The sequence below is a fragment of the Aotus nancymaae genome, unplaced genomic scaffold (assembly GCF_030222135.1).
Source record: "Aotus nancymaae isolate 86718 unplaced genomic scaffold, 86718_ANA_hifiasm-v0.15.2.pri h1tg000007l, whole genome shotgun sequence".
Classification (NCBI taxonomy): Eukaryota; Metazoa; Chordata; class Mammalia; order Primates; family Aotidae; genus Aotus; species Aotus nancymaae.
In genome coordinates this window covers 14,633,814-14,657,333 of record NW_026988418.1, presented here as the reverse complement: position 1 = coordinate 14,657,333, position 23,520 = coordinate 14,633,814, and the positions used below count along the sequence as shown (strand labels likewise).

At 51.3% G+C, this 23,520-nt stretch overlaps 1 protein-coding gene across 4 annotated transcripts in view; it reads left to right on the top strand.

Moving 5' to 3' along the window:
• Positions 1 to 854: 854 nt before the first annotated feature.
• TTC39A (tetratricopeptide repeat domain 39A) overlaps positions 855 to 23,520 on the top strand; it is a 43,301-nt gene continuing 20,635 nt past the window's right edge. The window contains exons 1-6 of one of the 4 annotated variants that reach the window (XM_021673300.2): positions 855 to 887; positions 9,862 to 9,966; positions 19,130 to 19,261; positions 19,852 to 19,928; positions 20,772 to 20,839; positions 22,697 to 22,761. In XM_021673300.2, coding sequence (XP_021528975.1) covers positions 9,902 to 9,966; positions 19,130 to 19,261; positions 19,852 to 19,928; positions 20,772 to 20,839; positions 22,697 to 22,761 — 407 coding nt within the window. In that variant the 5' untranslated portion in view covers positions 855 to 887; positions 9,862 to 9,901. Of the gene's footprint in view, positions 888 to 1,117; positions 1,241 to 9,861; positions 9,967 to 19,129; positions 19,262 to 19,851; positions 19,929 to 20,066; positions 20,840 to 22,591; positions 22,762 to 23,520 lie in introns of those variants that run through there. The other 3 variants (XM_064372330.1, XM_064372332.1, XM_064372331.1) reach the window with 3 other exon arrangements.

Here is a 23,520-nt window from a genome sequence, read left to right as displayed (position 1 = left end):
CCGTGCTTAAAAATGGGCAAGATGGGAATTCACTGACTTTCCAGGCAGCCTGTTTAGATTTGAGCAGCTACTATCAAGCCCAACCTGCCTGGCTCCCCTGGGATCTGGTGCAAGTCCTGTTTCCACCGTGGCCGCTTCTGTAGGCTGTCCCCTTCTGCTTCCTATTCTGACGTCCTGAAGGTCATGGTTGCTCCAGGGGAGCCACAGTGCTTCCTTACTTCTGTCCCTCTCTTTGTGAAGGGACAGCTCTAATGGCAGCTACATGCTCTGATGAGTCATGGTTAAGGGCAGCATCTGGGGCCAGGAGTTGGTGGCTGGTTAACTCCTCATGGGCCAGTGGCTCTCTCTGCCAGAAGATCAGGTCAAATGGAGACACCAACCTCAGGGCTCCGGACATAGTGGACATTTGGGGAGTGTGGTGGGTGACCCCCACAGAGGCACTGGGAACGCAGGGGAGAGAGGGCCAAGTGGGGAAGGGGCTGGAGTGTTGGCTTTGGATTTAGGAGGGCTGGATTCCAGTCCTAGCTTGCCACTTATTAGATGAGTGATCATGTGTGAATCAAATGAACCCCATGCCTCAGTTTCCCCATCTGTAAAATAGCAACTATGGGGATCATTTGAGAAGGCATTGTGAACTGCCAGCTAGCGGTGAGTGCTAAACCGCGTTTTACCCGCCTTGTCTCCTGCAGTCACTCCGTGGGCGAGATGGTGGGATTAAAATCCAGGCCTGACTCTGCGGGCTATCTTTGTTTGCACGAATGCCCTCATTAATGCGGGAGGATGGTGACGGCTCAGGTGGGGGCCGCTTCAGGGCATGAGCTGTGGGGAGAGGAAGTGACAGACAAGTGGGCCTCAGGTCCCGGAGAAGAACTTCTAGCGCCAAATAGGTGGGGACGTGTGAGGAGGGCGCCAGCTCCCGGCCGGGCGGTGTCTGCGCGGAGGGCGCCGGGCTCTTACCTGTCGGAGCGGGGGCGGGGGCCGCCCGGAACCCCCGGCTGTGCGGGAGCGCTGGCGGCCATGGCCCCACGGTGCGGGTGGGGAGACCGAGGCCCGGCCCGGCCCCGCCGCCTTCCCCGCCCCTGGCGCGCCCCTCCCCGGCCGCCGCGTCCGCGACCGCACAGCGCCTGGCTCGGGGTTCCGGCGGCAGCACCTGGGCCGCGGCTGGCGTCCGGCGGGGGCAGCGCCGCCCGCGCCCCTCGGCGATGACCTCGGCTGACGCCCCGGGAGCCCTGCCCGCGGGGTAAGTGCGCGGCGGGGAGGCCTGGGGGCGCGGGCGGCGCAGGCTGGGGCCGGGGCGGGTGGCGGGCGCCGCGCCAGGCCTCCCCTGCTCACTCGCCCGGGGCCGCACTGCGGCTTCCAGCCCCCACCCCGCCCAGCCCCGGGAGCCGCCGCCGCCGCCGCCAGGAGTGGGCGCTGGGGGCTGCGAGGGGGAGGAGGCGCGGGGACCCCGGGTCGGTCACTCCCCTTCTGGGTCCCAACTTTCTCACAGAGCTATAGTCACAGACACGTTCAGAGCCGCCTTCCCAACCTGCCTCGTGGCGTTCACTCCTGTGGGGTGGCCCTGTTACTCTCCCCCGTGACAGATGAGGAAACTGAGGCAGAGCACTTAAGTGACTTGTCATTGGTCACCCAGGAGGTGAGAGTTGGGGGTGGGATTTGAACTCAGCTGTGTCTGTTGTCAGATCCCCCCACCCCCATCATCTTCAGAGACATTAGGGGAACTTAAAGGGCCAAGGTATGGGCCAGCCAGGCCCATTGGGTGCAGCAGGAACCTGGGTAGTAAAAAGTGGGCGTTGTCACCTTCAACGTGGCTCTCCCGCCCAACCCTACCCACATCCCACTGAGAAACCCCTATGGGACCCCTACCTACATCACCCCCTGTAGCAGTGACAACTGCTATTGCTGTGAGACTTTCCGAAACTCTCTGCTTTTCCTGTGCCCCAGTGGGCAGGGCAGGGGGCAGCTTCTGGGAGCCCTGACCGCTGGGAGGTTGCTGGGCAGAGATCCAGCCCAGGTGAGCTGGGAGGAGGGTTGCTTGGAGCCTCACCACCAGTGACAATATTTGCTAAGGGCCCGAGGCCTGACACATGAACAGGGAGGTGATGAGGCTGGTGCCAGCTGGCAGCTGGAAACCTCCACGGGGCTTGTGTGTGTGTGGCTCTATCAGGGCTTGGAAGCTGGGTTGCTGGGGGATACCTTGGCCTGGGAGAGGGTTGCCTGGTGAGTTTCAGCTTGATCACTTTTGTTATATGACTTTGGCCAAGTCCTTTACCCTTCCTAGACTTCTGGTCCCTCCTTTGGAAAGCACAAGGAAGCAAGGCTGACTGCTCCTTTCCTGCTCTGGGCCCGAGTCTTTGTAAGGTTGGGTAGGTTCCTTCTGCGCAGCCCTGACAGCACCACCACCCTGCTGGGTCCAGAAAAGTGGTTTCCAGGAGAGAAGTCGGGCATGGAGCAAGCTATCTATCGAAGAAGCCTAGACTCCCTGGCTGAAAACCACATTCATCTCACTTTCTTATATGCTTACCTCCGTGCCTAAGTGCCCTCCATAACCCCAGCTCCTCTGGCCCTGCTGCAGGCCTCAGGACAGCAAGCTTGCTCTTAGGCTAGTGGGTCTTCCTTATGTTGAACCGTACCTGTCTCTCTGCATGCCTGCCCACTCTTCTTTGAGGCCACCTGTCCATCTGTCACCACCCCTGGTTAGGGTCATCCTGGTGGGATCTGAGCAGAGGAGGGCCGCATGCAGCAGGACCATTCTCACCTTCACTATAGAGACACTTACTCACTCGCTCAGCAAACACTCAGCGAGGCCTGCTCTGGGCCCAGATGGTCAGTGGTGAACGAATGAAACCCTTAAATCTCTACCTCTTTAAAAATCATGAAACATTTTAAGCCTTCAGAAAAATATAGCAAATATTAAAATGAACTCCCATACTTTTGCCACCCAACTTTGTCAGATATTAACATCGTGTCCCATCCATTTTATATTCTTTTTAAGAAATAAACCATAGTAGAGACCCTTGAAGGTCCTGTGGAAACCTCTTCCCTTCTTCAGTCTCCAGAGTTAATTGCCATCCTGAATTTAGGTTTTATCATTTCCCTGTTTTTATTATTTTGCTCAGTGTGTGTAAGTCTTAAAAATATGTAGTTTGGGTCAGGCATGGTGGCTCATGCCTATAATCTCAGCACTTTGGGAGGCTGAGGCAAGCGGATCACCTGAGGTCGGGAGTTTGAGACCAGGCTGACCAACATGGAGAAACCCCGTCTTTACTAAAAATATAAAATTAGCCAGGTGTGGTGGCACATGGCTGTAATCCCAGCTACTCGGGAGGCTGAGGCAGGAGAATCACTTGAACCCAGGAGGCAGAGGTTGCAATGAGTCCAGATAGTGCCGTTGTACTCCAGCCTGGGCAACAGAGCAAAACTCTCTCTCTCAAAAAAAAAATGACAATACATAATTTTAGAAAAAATAATAATTACTCACATTTTCTTAGTACTCTTGTGCTTTCCATAGTCAGTCGTTCTTCACAAAAACCGCGGTAGAGAAATACTGTCATTCCCATTTCCTTGATGAGGAAATGGAGGCTCGTAGATGGTGCAGAACATTCCCAAGGTTATCCAGCAAGGAATAGCTACAGCTTGAGTCTAGGGTTGTCTGCTTTCAGAACTCATGAAGGCCACACTGCTTTAGGTCATGCCACATCACTCCGTCACACATTTATGTGCCGCTAAGGGGGACTCTTTGGAAGGAGAGTCACAATCATTTTTGCAATTTAGGAAGGTCACTTTGGAAGCAACAGATCCCCATGGACAGGTTATTTCACTCGTTGAGCCAGTTCCCCTCCGTGGTGGAGAAGGGATTAAAATCCAGCTCTGACTGCAGTTGGCCTCCTGAGCAACTGCTCCACCACCTCACCCACCCCACACCCACATCTCCCTGACTAAGATGGAGGTAGAAGGATTTTCTGTTCTCAGTAGGAACTGAGGGTCTCCCAGCTCTACCCAGATCTCCCTATGAGACCCAGAAGTAGCTGTCTAGGCCAACTATAGTAGAGAAGTGGGAGGGAACGGGAGAGTGGGGGTGGCTCTGGGCTACCTGACACTCCCTCCCACCCTCTAGCTGCCTTCTCATTTGGGCCTCAGTGTGGGTGGGATCTGAAGGGGAGAGCCCCCACCCCTGTGCTTTTGGTCACCAGAGCTCCTGGCTTTGGTCACCAGCTCTGTTCCATCTAGCCCAGCACCTCTTCTTCCCCTCCCTTTCCTTGGTTCCTCAATGCCACTTCACCCACCATCACTGAGGAATAGATGTCACCTGGGCCAGGCAAGGCGTCCTGGGAAAAGAAACATCTTGAAGATGCAGGGGGAGCCTGTGGAGAAGTGGGGGCCTCAGTCTCAGCCAGGCGAGGGGAAAGGTTTGGCACTGTTGCTTCCACACAATGCATTTTTGTCTTCTCCCAGCCTCCTGAGAGGAGCCTGACTGTGTTCCTGTCTTCACTGCCTTCCCTGCCTTATCTGTCAAAGGCAGATAAGGGTTCCTGCTAGCACGACTGAGTGAAATCATGCAGTCATCAATTTAGATAACTTGAAGAGCTAATCTCTTTGTGGTGATGGGTGGTTGTTAATGCTATTAGTAAGTCAAATGGGGCTGATGTCTCCAGCCTTCCTGAGCTCTCCAGCCACTGTAGCCTCACCCCTCCATTTAGCTGGCCTTCCAGAGCCTCTGTCTTCCAAGCCCTTCCAGAATGCTTGTACCTCCTAACCGTGGCGCCAATGCCTCCAGCCCTGTGCATGCTGTTTCCCTTTCTTAGACTTCTTTCTCCATCTTGTTCTCAGTTCGGTGGCATCTTCCTTGATGCCATCCTCCTTCCACTCAGCCTCCTCAGTGCCCCAAGGCTGAGTTAGAGGTGTCTTCTGGGCCCTTTCTGCCCCCAGTGACTCCCATTATCACAGCCCTGATCACTGTGGCTGTCGCTGCCCCACATGTCTCCTGTAGGCTGTGAGCTCCTAAAGGGGCAGGCCTAGGTCAGTGTCCACTCTCTGTGTCCCCAGAGCCCAGTCCCAGGCATAGCCTAGAGCACGAGATTCATGGGTGCTTGTAGGAGGGAAGGAGAGAGGAAATTAGCCTAGGGCTCAGCTCACCCCTAGATGCTGTAGACAGCCTCACCCAGTTAAGCAGAAGAGGTGTTGGGGCTGCTAAGGGAGGGATGTGCACCTCTGCACTGTCTGTCCATCTGGCCCTGCATCTTTCTCTCCAGGTAGACCAAGCAGACAGAAGGTCTTCCCCAGTGGGGGATGGAGGTGGTGAGGGGTGCGTGTGTGTGCAGAAATCGGGGGCAGACTCTTGGGTCTGGAATTGTTTAGAGGTTGGCATAAACCACAGCATAAACCACAGCAATGGACATGACTCTGTGGGCTAAGCTGATGGGCACTGACTCAGGCAGAAACTTGGGTTAGAACACATGCTTGGATGTGTGACCTTAGCCAAATTACCGGTCCTCTGTGCCTCAGTTTCCCCATCTGCAATAGGTGTGGAGGGGTAATCCCATTTCGCAGGGCATTTTGAGAGCAGTTAGAGAGAATGACAGTTGAACACCCAGGCAGTACATTCTCACTGCTGCTTCATTGATTCATCCAACAGAGATGAATGGCTTGAATACCAGTCACTAGGCTATGCCCTGGGCACAAAGAGATAGACACTGTCCCAGCCTCTGAAGAGAGGGACAGGGGCAGCATCAGGTGGGGCCTTTTAGGCCATGGAAAGGAACTTGACCTTTACCCTAAGAGCAGTGGGAAGCCAGGGAAGGATTTTAAGTTTAGAAATGACTTGATTAGATTTGGGTTTTAAAGACGTATCTTTGAAGATGATGGAAGAGACAGGTTAGGGGAAATAATGCTTCCAACATTCTTCCTCAAAGAAACTACCTAGAGGCTGGGATGAGTTACAACAAACATCCTTTAAAGGACGTTCCTGGCCGGGCACAGTGGCTCATGCCTGTGATCCTAGCACTTTGGGAGGCCGAGGTGGATGAATTACCTGAGGTCAGGAGTTTGAGGCCAGCCTGGCAACATGGTGAAACCCTGTCTCTACTAAAAATACAAAAAATGAGTCAGGTGCGGTGGCGCATGACTGTAATCCCAGCTACTCAGGAGGCTGAGGCATGAGAATTGCTTGAACCCAGGAGGAGGAGGTTGCTGTGAGCCAAGATTGCACCACTGCTCTTCAGCCTGGGCAACAGAGCTACACCTCATCTCAAAATAAATAAATAAATAAATAAATAAATAATAATAAAGTGCATTTCTGCGCTCCCACAGAAGTAATAGAAACCCCCTTGAGCCAAGAGTGAAGAAAGAACTGAAGTCAGGCTGGCAAATAAGATGAAGCCACAGCAGCCTGAGGGTATTTACACATTTCAGAAATCTAAAACCAGGAGTTTCACCGGCCACTCTGTGGATGGGAAATAAGGTCTTGGGCCCACACAGTTACAGTTTGAGGAGTTGGAACTTAGCATCCCCCCACTCAACACATAAATCTGGGACCTTCCAAGGGCTACACTCAGTGAATAGGAGGATTGGCTAGAAAAAAGACCCACCCCACCAGCAAGGGGAGACAGCATTTCTAGTGAGGGAAAAAAAAAAAGACTCCCTAAAAAATTATAAATACCGGTCTGCCATCGAATAAACTTTGGGTTTGATGGCATACTACTACCTTTGTGATCCTGGAAACCACAAATTTAAAAAGTAACGTAAATGGGCTCAGAGTGGTAGGTCCCGGGAACCTGGCCAAAGTAAATGAAAAATCCTTCCTGGAGCAATGTGTCCTGTCCCACAGTCCCTCTGGATCCGCGAAACATGAACTTGTAATATAATTACAAAACACACAAGGAAATAAGCCACTGTGAGCAGCAGGCACCAGACACAAGAAAGAGCAGAATTAGTTTCCCTGAGAGTCTAAAATGCTAGAATTATGAGATATAGAATAGAAAGAATTATGCTTAAAATGTATAAAGGGGCTGGGCATGGTGGCTCACGCCTATAATCCCAGCACTTTGAGAGGCTGAGGCAGGCAGATCACATGAGGTCAGGAGTTCAAGACCAGCCTGGCCAACATGGGGAAACCCCGTCTCTAAAAAAAAAAAAAAAAAAAAAAAACGTATAAAGGAATTGAAGACGGACTTGAGGCAGGAAACATGATACTACCCCAAATAACTAAGATTTGAAAAAGAACCAAGTGGAATTTTATAAAATGAAAAATATAATCATTGAAATGAAAAATTCAGTAGACAGGATAAGCAGCAGGTCAGAGGCACCTAATGAAATTACTCAGGATCTGACAGAGTCCAAGAGATGGTATAGAAGTTAGTTAAGAGACATGAAATGTAGAATAAAAAGGTCTAACAGAGAAGAGGGAAGAAGGTGGAAAGAGTGGAATGGAGAGTTTTTCAACAGACCTGGGTAAAGATGGTGCTGGCCTGGACCAGAAAGCACTGGACAGAGAAGGGGTGGATTGAGAGACGTTAGGAAATAGACCGGGCACTGTGACTTATACCTGTAATCTCAGCACTTTGGAAAGATGAGGTGGGAGAATCACTTAAGCCCAGGAGTTCAAGACCAGCCTGGGTAACTTAAGAGACCCCATGTCTGTAAACATTCTTAAATTAAGAAAAAAGTCAGGAAGTAGTCCGGGCGCAGTGGCTCACGTCTGTAATCTCAGCACTTTGGGAGGCCGAGGTGGGCGGATCACAAGGTCAAGAGGTCAAGACCATCCTGGTCAACATGGTGAAACCCCGTCTCTACTAAAAATACAAAAAATTAGCTGGGCATGGTGGCGTGTGCCTGTAGTCCCAGCTACTCAGGAGGCTGAGGCAGGAGAATTGCCTGAACCCAGGAGGCGGAGGTTGCGGTGAGCCGAGATCGCGCCAGCCTGGGTAACAAGAGCGACTCCGTCTCAAAAAAAAAAAAAAAAAAAAAAGAGAAAGAGAGATCAAGACCATCCTGGCCAACATGGTGAAACCCTGTCTATACTAAAAATACAAAAATTAGCCAGGCGTGGTGGCACGTGCCTGTGGTCCCAGCTACTCAGGAGGCTGAGGCGGAAGAATCGCTTGAACCCAGGAGGCGGAGGTTGCAGTGAGCCGAGATTGCGCCACTGCACTCCAGCCTGGCGACAGAGATTCCGTCTCAAAAAAAAAAAAAAAAAGTCAGGAAGTAGAATTGATGGGGTTTAGTGATGGAGGGGATGACAAAGGCCAGGGAAGTTATGTGGCAAAGATGACCATCAGATTTTCGGCTTGAGGAACTGGGTAGAGAAGTGTTGCTTATTAAAATTGTGGACAGGCATGGTCTCACACCTGTAATCCCAACAGTTTGGGAAGCTGAAGCAGGAGGATTGCCTGAGCCCAGGAGTTCGCTGAGACCAACCTGGGCAACATGGTGAGATCCCATATCTACCAAAAAAACAAAGAAAGAGAAAAGAAAAAGAAAAGAAAGGCAAAGATTGAGGGAGAACAGATTTGGGAGAATGAACAAGACATTTTGAAAGAGACACAGCCAGGCGTGGTGGCTCACGCCTGTAATCCTAGCATTTTGGGAGGCTGAGTGGGTGAATCACGAGGTCAGGAGTTCTAGACCAGCCTGGCCAACATGGTGAAACCCCATCTCTACTAAAAATACAAAAATTAGCCGGGCGTGGTGGCACATGCCTGTAATCCCACCTACTCAGGAGAATTGTTTGAACCCAGGAGGCAGAGGTTGCAGTGAGCCGAGATTGTGCCACTGCATTATAACCTGGGCGACAGAGCAAGACTCCATCTTTAAAAAAAAAGAAAAAGACATATTTCAAATTGTCTGGGAAGAGTTGCTGATGCATCCCAGAAAAGAAGACTTTACAGCTGGGCCTTAAGGTATATGTAGGAGTTTACCTGGTGGAGAGGGAATTTCTTTGAACTAACTTTTGGAAAATAGGATTTCCCTTCAGGGGGATCATCGAGCCCCTTTCTGGAACATTCTTTCACTCAAAGGAGGCCCCTTGAGAAGAGGCATTATCAAAATATCAAATAGACAGGGCTTCTGGAATCTCTTAGTTTCATTTCGCATTTTTATATGGGAAAGTTGAGGCCCAGAAAAGTCAGGGGTTTGCTTTCCTAGCCTTAGACCATTCATTCATTCACCTAACAGACATTTATTAAAAGCCTGCTTTGTACTGGATACTTGCTTTCTGGAAGCTTATAGTTTAGTGGAGGGAGGCAGACAATAAACACAAAAATAAGTAAAATATATCGTGTCAGAAGGTGGTAAAAGCTATAGAGAAGCGTGAGGACTGGAAAGGGCTTAGGGTTCTGGAGGAGCCATTGGCAAAGTGAATTTGAAAGGCCCTGGGCCTCTCGTATGGGGCCGCTGACCCTGCAGTCCATTGTGACAACGTCTGGGATTCTAGAGTGCAGGCCTAGGGGAGGGAGGAGGCCTGGAGAAGAAGGAGGGAGAAAGGGACTGTGGGATTTAGTGGGAGAGCTGTACCCCCCTGGGGGGCAGCAGAGCCCAATGGGTCAGAAGGGCCACAAAGACTCCCTTTACCCTTGTGGAGGGTAAGATCATTTATTCCTGAGGCCTCCTTGTACCCTGCCCTTGGCCCCTCCCCAACCTCCATCAGATCTCAGATGACATTCCCTTCTGCTCCCTCTCCTATCTTTGGGAACACCAAGAGCTGGGTCCAAATTGTCCCTTTGTCTCAGTACAGAGTGGCAGCCTGGAGAGCTTGTGACAGGCACCCAAGGCTGGCCAGACAGGCTGAGTAAGCCCTGTGAGGTTCTGTCTCAGCTAGGAAAGGCTGGAGGGTCCTTGCGTCATGTCCCGCATCTCTTTCCCCAGGACTCCCGAGAGCAGCCTCCACGAGGCTCTGGACCAGTGCATGACCGCCCTGGACCTCTTCCTCACCAACCAGTTCTCAGAAGCACTCAGCTACCTCAAGCCCAGGTGAGGCTCAAGCCCCAGTTGCGGTCGTGGGTGTGTGTGACAGTCAGGGAGAACCAGAGGTCTTGTGTGAGAGAAACCCTTCTCAGTGGTCATGGTGATCCAGGGCATTCTGGATCATCATGACCACTGAGAAGTCCCATAAAAATGGCTCAGGCTCCCCATCCCACGGCCTACGTGCAGCCAGGCCCTCTCCAAGGTCACTGTGACTTGCTTTTCCTTAGGCTCTTGAGGGTTCTTCACACTTCATTACTTGTTCCAGCAGAATCCACTTGGAGTTTCTTCCTTGCCAGCTCTCACACGACCCCTTTGTTTGTTTTCCCCCAAAGCACTAGAGACTTTAGATTGCCTGCTTTCCTGGGAGTTTTAGGGCAATAAAGAGGGCTGCTCACTTGGCTGTTTCCTTGAGTGCTCACTGCCATGTTTCTGTAAATACAAATCAATAATGTGCGTATACTCCTTTTTCTTTACTTACCACTTTTTCTCAGTTTTAAAAATTGAGATATAATGCACATACCATAAAACTCACCCTTCCTTATCACTTTAAAACATCTATTGGGCTGGGCATGGTGGCTCACACTTGTAATCCTAGCACTTTGGGAGGCCAAGGCAGGCAGATCTCTTGAGGTCAGGAGTTCAAGACCAGCCTGGCCAACAAGGCGAAACCCCGTCTATACCAAAAATATAAAAAATTAGCCAAGTGTGGTGGTGCGTGCCTGTAATTCCAGCTACTCAGGAGGCTGAGGAAGGGGAATTGTTTGAACCTGGGAGGCAGAGGTTGAAGTGAGCCAAGATCGTGCCACTGTACTCCAGCCTGGAAAACAGAGTAAGACTCCATCTCAAAACAAACAAACAAACAAACAACAACAACAACAAAAACCCATCTATTGATAGATGAGAATTTAGCTTTCTTAAACCCCTGCCAAATCTCCCTTCCCTCATCCTCCTCTTGTGATTATATCACAATATTGGGGTAAATCAATAATCAGTGTTTAGCTGGCCGTGGTGGCTCATGACTATAACCCCTGCACTTTGGGAGGCTGAGGCAGGTAGATTGCTTGAGCCCAGGAGTTTGAGACTAGCCTGGACAATATAGTGAAACTCATATCTACAAAAAAAAATACAAAAAATCAGTCGAGTTTCCTGGTGTGCATCTATATTATCAGCTACTCGGGAGGCTGAAGTGGGAGGATCATCTGAGCCCAGGAGGTTGAAGCTGCAGTGAGCTATGATCTTCTGCACCACCGCACTCCAGCCTGGGCAACAGAGCAAGACCCTGCCTCAAAAAAAAAAAAAAAAAGGAAAAGAAAAAACCAAAAAGAAAATAAAGAAATAATCAATGTTTACATAACCATACCTTTGTGATTATGCTCATTGCAAAGGAAATCATGTGTGAGACTGTTTCCTTCTAGAGTTAATAATTGTCTTGCTTTTCCCATTGGCCTAATTTGCTAAACATGTATCCTTAAGTTTTTATAACCACTCCATCAGATCATCTTATTGTGAGTTTTTCCCCAAATGCCGAAACCTATCAAGTAAGTGCTCAGTTTCCTCCTGCCCATTTTCTTGGAAACCTGTCCTCAGGAGGACAGACGTGTCTTCTGGCCCCTCCCTGCTGTGTCTTGGAGCTCCTTTGCTTCTCTCCCATTTCTTTGATTCCAGGTCTTCTCTCTTGTGTCCCCCCTTGTTTGCCAGAGAATGTCCTATAGAAATTTCTTAAGAAAGGCTGGGCGCAGTGGCTGATACTTGTAATCCCAGCACTTTGGGAGACCGAGGCAGGTGGATCATTTGAGGTCAGGAGTTCGAGACCAGCCTGGCCAACATGATGAAACCTTGTCTCTACTAAAAATACAAAAATTAGCTGGGCATGGTGGCGAGTGCTTGTAATCCCAGCTACTTGGGAAGTTGAGGCAGGAGGATTGCTTGAACCTGGGAGGCGGAGGTTCCAGTGAGCAGAGATCGCTCCATTGCACTCCAGCCTGGGTGACAGAGTAAGACTCTGTCTGAAAAAAAAAAAAATTAAAAGAAAGACTTGCATAAATATAACTTTTTTCCCTAAGAACTTCGACTACCTGGCTTCAGTGTTCTGGCATTTACTGTAGCTGTGAGAACCCTAATTCTTCTCACTTCGTATGTGATCTTTTCTCCTTCTCCAGAAAGGTTTAAGATTGGCTCTTGTAAACCTGGAATTTTACCATGATGTGTGGCAATGAAGTCTTTTTTATTCTGGATTGCTACGTGGGCTCTCAGTTCTGGGAAATGCTCTTGTATAATGGTTCCATCTTGTTTCCCTTTCCTGGGCTTTCTTTAACTCACCTTTTCCACCTCCTGGGTCAGTCCTCTTCTGAGCCTCTTCCTTCCCCCTCTCCTTTTTCCCATTGCTTTATCTTTTTTTTTCCCCCTCTGATTTTTGGAAGATTTCCTCACCCTTCTCATTAATTCCTTCTGTTGACTTCTTTATCTCTGTAATCTTATGATTAATTTCCTTGTATTCTTTATTCTCTGAATGTTCTTTTTCCCTGTAACATCTTCTTCTTGGTTTATGGTGCACTAACTTCTTTATATCTATATTTGGAATATGAAGTCCTTAGGACAGCGCCTGGCACGTATTAAGTATCTAATAAAGTATTTCTTATTATTATTGTCACAGAATATTCTCTCTCTCTTTTTTTTTTTTTTTGGAAACAGAGTCTCGCTCTGTTTCCAGGCGCCAGGCTGGAGCGCAGTGGTGCGATCTCGGCTCACTGCAATCTCCGCCTCCTGGGTTCAAGCAATTCTCCTGCTTCAGCCTCCCAAGTAGCTGGGACTACAGGCACGCACCGCCACGCCCAGCTAATTTTTGTATTTTTTAGTAGAGTTGGGGTTTTACCATGTTTGCCAGGATGGTCTCGATCTCCTGACCTCATGATCCACCCGCCTGGCCCTCCCAAAGTTGGGATTACAGGCATGAGCCACCGCGCCTGGCCATTATTTCTCTTCAAAATGTTTCATTCTTTTCCTGCATAATTTGGCCTTGTTAGTGTTCCTGCAGTCTGTTTAATGGGGGAAATCCTCCTCTCATGGGTGCTTTCTTCAAAAACCTAACAATTCCAGGCTGTCTGTCTGGTCCTATTTAAGACTGAGCTCACACAAAGGCCAGCTGGAAGGTCTGTGCCAAGCTGCCTTGTAGCTGGTAGGGTTGGCTCTGGATGATCTGGCAGAGAACTGGCCCCCAGGTGTCAGCACCAGGATGGCTTGGCTTCTCCAGAGAGGAATCCTCTGTTCCTCAGCCTGGACAGAGAGCCCTGCAGCCTGAATTGTGAGACCGGGGGCTGGGGGGCTGGGGTCTAATCATTTCTGCCACCTACTCTCCCTAGTCCCCTCTTTTCATCTCCAGCTTGTCCTCTGCACCTAAGCCCCAAGGAAAAGTGAATGCTGAGGCTGGGGGACTGGTTTCCACAAGTCCCCAGGCCTCACATGTTCAGTTTCCCTAGACCTGATGGACCCATCTTTCCCCCATCTAGAGTCAATGGCCCAGCTTCTGGGGTGGGGTGGGGGTTCCAGGGCATGATGATCACAACAAGTCCCTCGAGTGGCAGTCTCCATACCTCACTCCCACCCTCTGAGGGGACTTGGCTTCAGGGGGTCAGGCTGGGTGGGTCAGGGTCTGCAGCAAGAGCATGGCCATGGCCTGAGGAAGGCCCAGCTGCAGCCTGCTCTGTCTTGGAATGTCCAGCGTCCCCTCCCAGTTTTCTTGGAAGGCTCCCCAGCTCCTGCTTCTCCCCTGGTCATTTCCTGTCCCTTACTCAAGCCTGGACCCCAGATCATGGTCACCCTCTTGCACTGGAAACCAGCCACCCAGGCCATAGCTGCTCAGTCTGCCCTGTACCCCAAGCACAGACATCAGCGTTTCTCTCACCCACTGAAGCCCAGCTAAGACAAAACCATGCCTCGATCTACTCTAAACTGTCCTGCAGACTTGGAGCCAACAAAAGGGAGTCAAAACACGGAGAAAATATTAAAACCAGAGGCTGTGGTTGCACCTGGGTCCTCGAGCTGTCCCTGCCACAGGGTGAAAGGGCTTTTCCCTCTGTGGCCCCCTCATCTCAGTAGGGCATTCTAACAGGAGTCCTGTAGCTCTCAGGACCTCCAAAGGAAACCCTTGTCCTAAAAGAGACACCCAGGAATCCAGACTTCCCATGGAGCCACCTGTTACCTCACATGGGAAGCAGTGCAGTTTCTTAGCCCTTGCCTTATTCCAGAAAAGGATCGATCCTTCCTTTCTTCCTTCTTTCCCTCCCTCCCTCCCTCCCTCCCTCCCTCTGTCCATCCCTCCCTCTCTCCTTCCTTCTTTCCTTCCTTTTTGATTTTTTTGTTTCTTTGTTTATTTTTGAGACAGAGTCTCACTCTGTTGCTCAGGCTGGAGTGCAGTGGCGTGATCATGGCTCAGTGCAACCTCTGCCTCCCAGATTCAAGTGATTCTCCTGCGTCAGCCACCCGAGTAGCTGGGATTACAGGTGCGTGTCACCAAGCCCAGCTAATTTTTTATATTTTTAGTAGAGACGGGATTTCACCATGTTGGCCAGGCTGGTCTCGAATTCCTGACCTCAGGTGATCCACCCGCCTCGGCCTCCCAAAGTGCTGAGATTACAGGCCTGAGCCACTGCGCCTGGCCCTTTCTTTCTTTTTGAGTTTGACAGCCTTTCTCCAAATAGTAGTGTCAGTACCACACTCCCCCTACACCACCTGTGACAACCCAAAATGTCTCCAGAAATTGCCACATGTCCTCATGTTGGGGGTGGGGATACCCTGCCACTCCCATTGAGAACCATGGGTCTAGAGAAAATAATTCTTGCTAGAAAACAGCCTCCCTTCCTCACCGATGGCCACCAAAGCTTCAGAAGATGTTGGGTCCAGTGTCATTCACTGTTCTTCACTGAACACACATTGTCTCGTTTAATTGTCCTGGTCCCATGCAGTGGGGCATGATTCTCCTCTTTGGCTCCAAGTGGGGCATCTGGCTTTCCAAGCTCCCTTCCCAGCCTCCCCTCTGTTTTCCATAAGTCACGTTGGAGTAGCGTTGTCTCTGTTTCTAGTGTATTTCACTTCGCACTGAGTCTGACTTGACGCACTGTCTCTGGGACATGGAGGCTACTGCGTTTGGTTTTCTTGAATTATATGATCATGGTTAATAAACGGCAGAGCGGGATTCGGATCCAGGTCCTTCAGCTGCACAGACCACACGCCAACTGCTGTGTGCGTGGTTCGCCCGCCCCCTTGGATGGCGGCATTTACCTTGGGTGGGGCCTCACATCTGCCTCCCCCTACCACGAGGAGTGAAGGAGGTGGAAAGGGTGCACTGTGGGTGAGGTAGGGGTGGGGTGCAGTGAGTTCAGGGTGTGCCCCTGAGTGTTCTGGAGTTTCTCTGAAGGAAAAGGCAAGGTCACTTGCTGAGAGTGAGGGGCCAGGTGATGCTGCAGGGATAACAAGGAGAGGGGAAAAGGTGTTTCTGGGCAGGATGCTGGGCCTGGCAGAGGCTGGGGCCCCAGCCCAGCATGTGTCTGCCTGTGTAGGGGGCGGCTTTCTCTGGCATTACTCAGTGGCAGTGTGGAGAAAGTAGACAGTTGCATGGCTCCTGAGCTGGGCTCCCAGCTGGGTTCAGCAGAAAGTTGGCAGGCTTGGCCCTGAGTATGCTGACAAGAGAGAGACTGGTATGAGGACACGAGGCTAAGCAGTCAGGAAGAGGAGACAGGCTGGAGGAGGGAGGATGGGGCAGTGGGAGTGATGAGCCATTATGGGCAGGTAGGGAGGCTGTGGCTGGGAGGGTGGTGGCATCCTTTAAGACTCCAGAAGCAGAGCCATTCTGTGTGATGAAAACAAGGTCACGCTGTGACGCAAAGGATGGGGGTGGTTGGGCAACTGTCACTGGTTCATTCAGCAACAGCATGTGAGCGCCCTCCTGGGCCCGGCAGTATGCTGGGTGCTGGGGCTCCTGACTGAGCAAGACATGGGCTGTTCTCAGGGTTCAGCAGGGAAATGGTGAAACAAGCAGTAAGGGGGGCCGAGAGCTACACAGGGACCCCACTTCATGTGGGAAAGGGACTGGTCAGGAGACTGCATCGTTCCTGGGGCTCGTTGCCACATAAAATTGGGAGTCATTTGTTCAAATATTATTAAGAATTTAAAGACAATGACAGTAGAGAATTAAACAAAGCATGGGCCTTTTTTAGGCACAGGCCCTGTGCAACAGCATAGATCACACACCCGTGAAGTGGCCCTGGAAGGCTTCCTGGAAAAAGTGACAGTTACACTGAGATGGACTGGATGAGAAGGAGTCAGCCAGATGGAGGGGGTGTTTCCAGACAGAGCCTGTGCAAGGGCTGGGCAGTGAATGAGGGTCTGGTGTATCTGAGAGATGGAGATACTCAGCCTGGCTGGAGTGGGAGGAGCTGAGGCAGGTGCCAGAAGGAAGAGGGCAGGGTGATGGACAGTGGACTGGGGGAGGGGAGTCCACAAAAGCAGCTTGGGCTGGAGAGGAAGGCAATGAAGTGGGGTCTGAAAGGACCAGAAAGGGGAGTAGGGGGAGATTCAGTGAGCATGAAGGGGCAGAGACTTAGAGAGGCCAAGGGACTGCCTCTGCCTTCCAGTGCCCTCCCCATCTTGACAGCTAGTCTGGGCCCAAGAAGGTGGGACCCCAGTAGACATGTCCCAGAGTGAGGGGACAGCTCAGGAGTGAGGGGACTATTGTTCCTAGCATCCTGGATGATATATATGCAAATAAGAACCTGTGGGGTACAAGCTAAACTTGGGGTACCTGAGGTTTGAGAGTTGTCATACCTCTGTACCCCATTTCTCAGTTCAGACTACAGTTGGGGGCTTCCAGGTGATAGGCTGGGGAGGGGCTAGTATTGTTACCCATAGGTGCCTGTTGGGGAACTTAGACTAGAAATTCCACTTTGTCTGCCAGCTGACCGGGTGGGGCTGTCCCTCTTCTGGGCCCAGCACCAGACAAGGTTCCACAGGTGGGGCTGGGCAGGTGGCGCTGAGTCCCAGGCCTCAGACCTGCAATGGGAGAGGAAGAGAGAGGCAAGGGCTTGAGAGATGCAGAGGCCCAGGGACTGGGGGTGTCATCTGGGGGATGGGTCTGTGTGCTGCCAGGGAAACCTCAAGGAGAAGGTTTTTATGCGGAGAAGTGACACAGGACACGGAGGGACTCACATTTACTGAGCACTGGTGCAGGGGCCCCTGGCCTGGGTATTCTATTTAAGCCACGCAAAAAACCATGAGGGAGAAGAGTTACAGTTTTCCTTCTGCAGGGAGAAACTTGAGGCTCAGTGAGGCTATGAGACAGGAGACGTGCCAGGTCACACAGCTGGTAGCTGGCGAAGCTAACTCCAACCTGTGTCTCAGGGGCTCTGAAGCCTCGTTCTGGCCCCAACTCTGAGCAGCCCACTCTTTTCCGCAAGCAGATGAACCAGTCCTGTCAAAGGCCTGGGGGCATCCAGAGAGTGCCCCGGCTGCTGGGAGCAGCCTTTGTTTCCTTCCTTTGACCCTCAAGGATCACAGGAGCATCACCCAGAAGTAGCTTAATTTACGAGTGTTTTGTGAACAGGAAAAGCAGGAAAAGGGGTAAAGTCATATGATTTTATAACCAAACAGCCTGTAAACCTTAGTCATCTCTCTCTCCTCTGAAGTTCCCAGCATACACCTTGGCACTGAGGAGCTTCATAAATAATTCACAGGGAGACCTGGGGAAGGGAGTAAAGGCTCTCCGTCAGTCCCACAGCCCGCAGGGATCCGGGCAGCCTGGCATTATCATCCCCGTTTTGCAGAAGCAGAAATCTAGGCCCAGACACGTTAAGTGACTCCCCTCAAGTACAGAGAGAACCTGGCGTTGTTCCCATTCCTCCTTGCCTGTTGCCCTCTCCATGTTATAGACTAAATGCCACCCCCTGCCCGCAACACACCTTTCAGCTGGGGAGCCTGGGGTGGTGGAGGAGCTGGGAGGCTGGAGGCTCCTGAGGCCACCTTGGCTCAGCCCTGACAATGGTGCTGAGGACAGAGGTGAGTCACACACAAGCTCTGTCCTTGAGAGGCCCACAGTCTGGGGAGAGCTGAGCCTGTGCTGATGTCAGTTCAGCGTGGCCCATGCCTCAGTTACAGATGGAGTCCCTGAGGAGGGGGCCTGGATTCCCAGTAGCCCGGGAGGCATTTGAGGGCTTTGACAGATATGTCAGGAGATGTAGAGGAAGGGCATTTCTTTCTTTCTTTTTTTTAAAAAAAAATTATTATTACTTTTTAGAGACAGGGTCTCACTATGTTACTCAGGCTGGTCTCAAACTCCTGGGCTCAAACAATCCTCCCTCCTTGACCTCCTAGAGTTCTGGGATTACAGGTGTGCGCCACCACACCCGGCCGAGGAAGGGCATTTCACTCTGAGGGAACAGCCTGGGCAAAGGCCCGGAGGAGGGAAATACGGAATTTTCTCATGGAAGGTCTGTGTGGTTCAGTGTGGCTAGGGGTGCAATCTTGAATGTGACCAGATGGGGCTGGATGGGGAGCAGAAGCATCAAGAGGGCTAGAGAGGTGGGCAGGGCTGGCGTCTCGTGGAGCTTTGGCCCCGGCAGGACCTCCTAGGATGTGGAAGCCATGGGAAGGTAATCATGGTGTAACCATCGGGCACCATGATCAGATGAGGAGAGGAGGCAGCAGGTGGCCAGTTAGGAAGTCTAGGGAGTGGGCTCGAGGGCAGCCCAGGGCTGGGGTTTGGGCTAAACAGATCTCACAGACAGGACTTGGGCTCAGCCTGCAGGAGGTGGGGGCAGAAGGCAAGAGGGCGGCACTGGGTGCAGGGAAAGGCCACCTCGGGCCAACATGCACTAAACCCTTTCTCAGTGCACATGGCAGCCATGCTACTACCACCCCTACCAAGCCGATGAGGAACTGAGGCTCAAATCTGATGGGTCACTTAGGGCCACTCAGCAGGAAGAAGGCAAGCTGGAAACAGAATCTCAGGTCTTTTGAGTAGCAGTGAGAAGATCAGACCTGGCCAAGGCCCTCCCCGTGCCTGGACCTCCGGTCCCCCCGCCTCACTGCTGAATGGAGGAGGGTAGAGATGAACTGCCCAGGCCCAGCTGCTTCTGGGGCTCTGCAAGGTGGTGCTCTCAATGTCCCTTCTCTTTGGCAGAACGAAGGAGAGCATGTACCACTCACTGACGTATGCCACCATTTTGGAGATGCAGGCCATGATGACCTTTGACCCTCAGGACATCCTGCTCGCCGGCAACATGATGAAGGAGGCACAGTTGCTGTGTCAGAGGTTGGGGGCATTGAGGGCAGGGATGAGAGGTTGGGAGGCCCACCCTTCTGTCACCCTGGCCCATTCACACTGCTGTTTTTGGCTATGAGGTTGTGACCCCAGGTACTAAAAGCCATCCCTGTCGGCCCTGCCTCAGAAGCTACGTTGTCCAAGCCAGTCACTGGGCAGCTTTTAGGGACCAGGGTGACAGGATAGAGGAGGAGGCAGCAAGACCTGGGTGGGCAGGAGTGTAGGCCAGGCTGGGCACCAAGAGACATTAAGGAGAGGAACCCAAAGGTGGGACAGGTTGGGAGCTGCCAGGAGCAGCATCACCTGGCCTGGGGCGGGTTGGCCAGGGACTGTTGTATAGACTCAGCCCCAGGACTGATCAGGTGGTAACTGTCCTCATTTTACCAGTGAAGACATAGCCTTAGAGAATTTAAGTGACTTTTTTTGCCAGAATATCAAACCTTTGCTGCCTGACCCCAAAGCCTGTGTTCTTTCTGTTAGCTCTGTCTCTCTAGGAATTTTCTAGAGTATAGTAGAGGGAGGCAGAGGCAAGTGTGGCCTCTCTCTCATCCTCACCTGGGGCCCCTCTTTTTCTTCTGCAGGCACCGGAGGAAGTCTTCCGTAACAGATTCCTTCAGCAGCCTGGTGCACCGCCCCACGCTGGGCCAGTTCACTGAAGGTGCGGCGTCCAGGGCATCCTCTCAGCCATGCTAGGCCCAGGCGGCCAGCTCCAGGCCCAGGAAGGGGCAGTCATCCTCCCTGTCATCACCTAGGGGGCCGGGCCCTGGTGCCCATGCCAGGATACACATGGGTCAGACCTGGGGCCTTTTGAGGCATGGCTCTCTGGTGAGGGTGTGGGGGGCAGGTGAGACCCACTTATGTGATGGCACTACTGGGTGAGAACCTGCAGGTCAAGAAAAGGGAAAGCTGTCACAAGGCCAGGGCTCTGCTCCTTAGGCCAACAGGTGTTTAGAATTGTTTGTGCAATTAAGTTTACTGATTTAATTATCCTAGTGATCGCATAGGCCCCAGAGGGGAATGTGGTTTTAGCAGCTGAGTCACTGGGACAAGATGCTGACCACATGAGAGGAGGTGGTCTGGGCTGTCATGGTCCATCCAGGTTTTTGTGCCACGACCACATGCAGCTGTCCTGGAGGCAGCAGTGGCTGACCACAAGCAATTAGGGGCTCTGCAGCATAGGGGAAAGTGGCCTTACCCTCCTCAAGAGCCCTGGAAGGTTCCAGCACCCCAGAATACATCTGATGTTGCTGAGTGCACAGCACCTGCAGTGGTGCTTGGGGAGCAAGAGAACAAGACTAGGGTGACCTTCCAGGGGAGGGGTGTGAGCTAGCTTCTGGGGACAGTGACGAGTGCTCTGAAGCACTGGGTGACAAGGTAGGGGACAGGAGAGGTGCTGACATAGGTTCCCTTTGCTTTTGGGGAAGTGGGGGTATGAGGATTTGTCCCAGGCCTCCTGCCTAGAGTCCCAGGAGGCCACGGGGCTTTGGTTTTCTCCTCACAGAGGAAATCCATGCTGAGGTCTGCTATGCAGAGTGCCTGCTGCAGCGAGCAGCCCTGACCTTCCTGCAGGTAGGGACCTCTGCTTGTTCAAGGAGGCTGGGATTTCAGAAGATCAATTTCCACATCCAACCACAGCCCATCCCCTAGAGCAACCATGACCCGTCCCCCATAGCAACCATGACCCCTCCCCTGTAGCAGTCATGACCCATCCTTCACAGGCCTGCCCCTGGGCACACGCGCTCCCACCATTACCAGGATGCTGTTTGCACTGTGTGACTGCTGCATTTCCTGTTAAGGGTCACATGGGGGTGATAGGCATTGTTTCAAAGTCTGCTTTCCATTTGATTCATTCAGCAAGCACTGTAGCACCTATGATGTATCAGACTTTTTGCACACGGTACAGGTATGTAGTTTTTCCATACCTTACACACATTATAGTTTGTTTTTGCTAACATTTACATTTGTTATTTAGTCTTCACCACAGAGGCCTGTGAAGGGGAGACTTAGAAGAGAGGGGTCACTTTCCCAAGGTCACATGATTAGCAAATGATAAGCAGGGATTTGAACCGAGGTCTGACGAAGTTGGTGCCCAGGTCTCCTCATCACACAGTGAGAATGATGAGAATGATCACTGCATGGTTTTGCCTGAAAGCCTGGGTTATAATGAGAACATATCATCATTATATATGTGTATTTAGCAGGAGAGGGACAGATGCATTTTAGTGTTGAGGTGCTATGAAATTAACCTCGGGAGATTAGGATTGGATTAATTCTAATTCTTGCCTTAGGATTCACTGTAATGATTGCACCATAAATGACATTTTGATTTGTTTGCTTATTACATTTTTACAAATAATGAACAGCCTCCAACACCCTGGGGATCCTTCTCACCTGTCCATGCACCCAACAGGGGAATCACTACTTAGAGTATTATGTTTATTGGCCCCTACACTATTTTTTTTTTTTTTTTTTTGAGATGAAGTCTCGCTCTGTCGCCCAGGCTGGAGTGCTGTAACACGATTTCGGTACAGTGGCACGATTTCAGCTCACTGCAACCTCTGCCTCCTGGGTTCAAGTGATTCTCCTGCCTCAGCCTCCCAAGTAGCTGGGATTACAGGCACACGACACCAGGCCTGGCTAATTTGTGTATTTTTAGTAGAGACAGGGCTTCACCATGTTGGCCAGGCTGGTCTCAATCTCCTAACCTCAAGTGATGCGCCCACCTCGGCCCTACCCTATTTTTAAAAATTGCTTTCTCCACTTCGTACTCCTGTCTGAACAGCATATTGTGATGTTTCAGTTGGTGTTGAGCTTCCTAAGCTGTGCAAGTCTTGCTTTCTTTACCCAGACTTATGTGACTGTGTGTTATTTCCTTGTGTGAACAAACCACAGTCTGTTTATCTGTCCTCCTGCTGGTGGGCATTTGGGCTGTTTCTGGTTCTTCGCTATCATGAGCAATGGTGCTATGAACATTCGCAAAGGTGACTGAGTTTCACAATCCTTGACCATCGGTTTCCATTGGGTGTACACAGTGAACGGCGGGCTGTAGGCAATGGAGCTTTAAATTTATAAATGTGGTAAATACCTGCTTGTTGTAAAAACCACAAACAATCCAAAAACAAGCATTCCCCCTCCTTTCTCACAGTCCCTCCACCTAGAGGGAGACACTGTTAACCACTGGGCGCTGCCCCTTCAGGCCTCTCTCTAAGCACATAGTATGGACACATGGGAGGCTGGTCCAGCCCTGAGCATTTTAGAGGCTTTTGTTGGGCCAAGGAGCAGGGAGGCCTGGTTTGGCTGACCTCCGACTTCATCCCCCAGGGTTCCTCACAGGGAGGGGTAGTCAGGCCCAGAGCCTTGCAGGATCCCTCTCATGCCTACAGCTGCCCACCTGGGCCAGGCTGTCAGCATCTTTTCCTCCTGCAGGACGAGAACATGGTGAGCTTCATCAAGGGCGGCATCAAAGTTCGAAACAGCTACCAGACCTACAAGTGAGTGGGGCTGGCCATCCATGTGTGGGGCGGCCCCGGGCCACAGCATCCGTATGCTGCCCACCTCAGGCGGCTTTGTGGGAGGAGAAGAGTACTAACCGAGGCCGGAACCTAGACTGCTGACGCCAGCAGGTTTCTGTGCCCTCAGCACCTCAGTCTCCTGGAGTAATATTCCCCTGGCTTTCTGGCTGTGTCTCTTCCCTTTGGTCCCTTGAGTGCCTACTCTGTGCCTGACCCTCTGCTGGGGAAAATAGGACACAGATTCTGCATAGGGTGGTCTGGTGGGGGCAGGTGGTCTGGTGGGGGCAGGGAGACAGCTACAAGAACAGCCATTTTGGGAACAGCTGCAGAACTCCTACACATCTGTTAAGGCCCAGTCCAAATGCCACATTCCCCATGAAGCCTTCTTTGACCTCTCTAGTACACAGGAAAGGTATACGTATACACACACATACACACATGCGTGCATGTGTGTAGGTGCTCTCTGCCGGCCAAAATAATTTCCATGCTCTTTCCGGATCCCTGACATTCAAACTGGGCCAGGCACAGGCTGTGTTTCTGAATGAAGATTCAGTCCAGAGCATTTGTATCTAATATGGCTTCATAATCCCTTATCTATGGTTCCTACAGCAAAAAAAAAAAAAGATCTGAAAACCAAGTCCCCCTTCACCAAGTTTTACATTAAAACTTCTTTCTTTTTTTTTTTTAATTTTTTTTTTTTTTTTTTTTTAAAGACGGGGTTTCACCATGTTGGTCAGG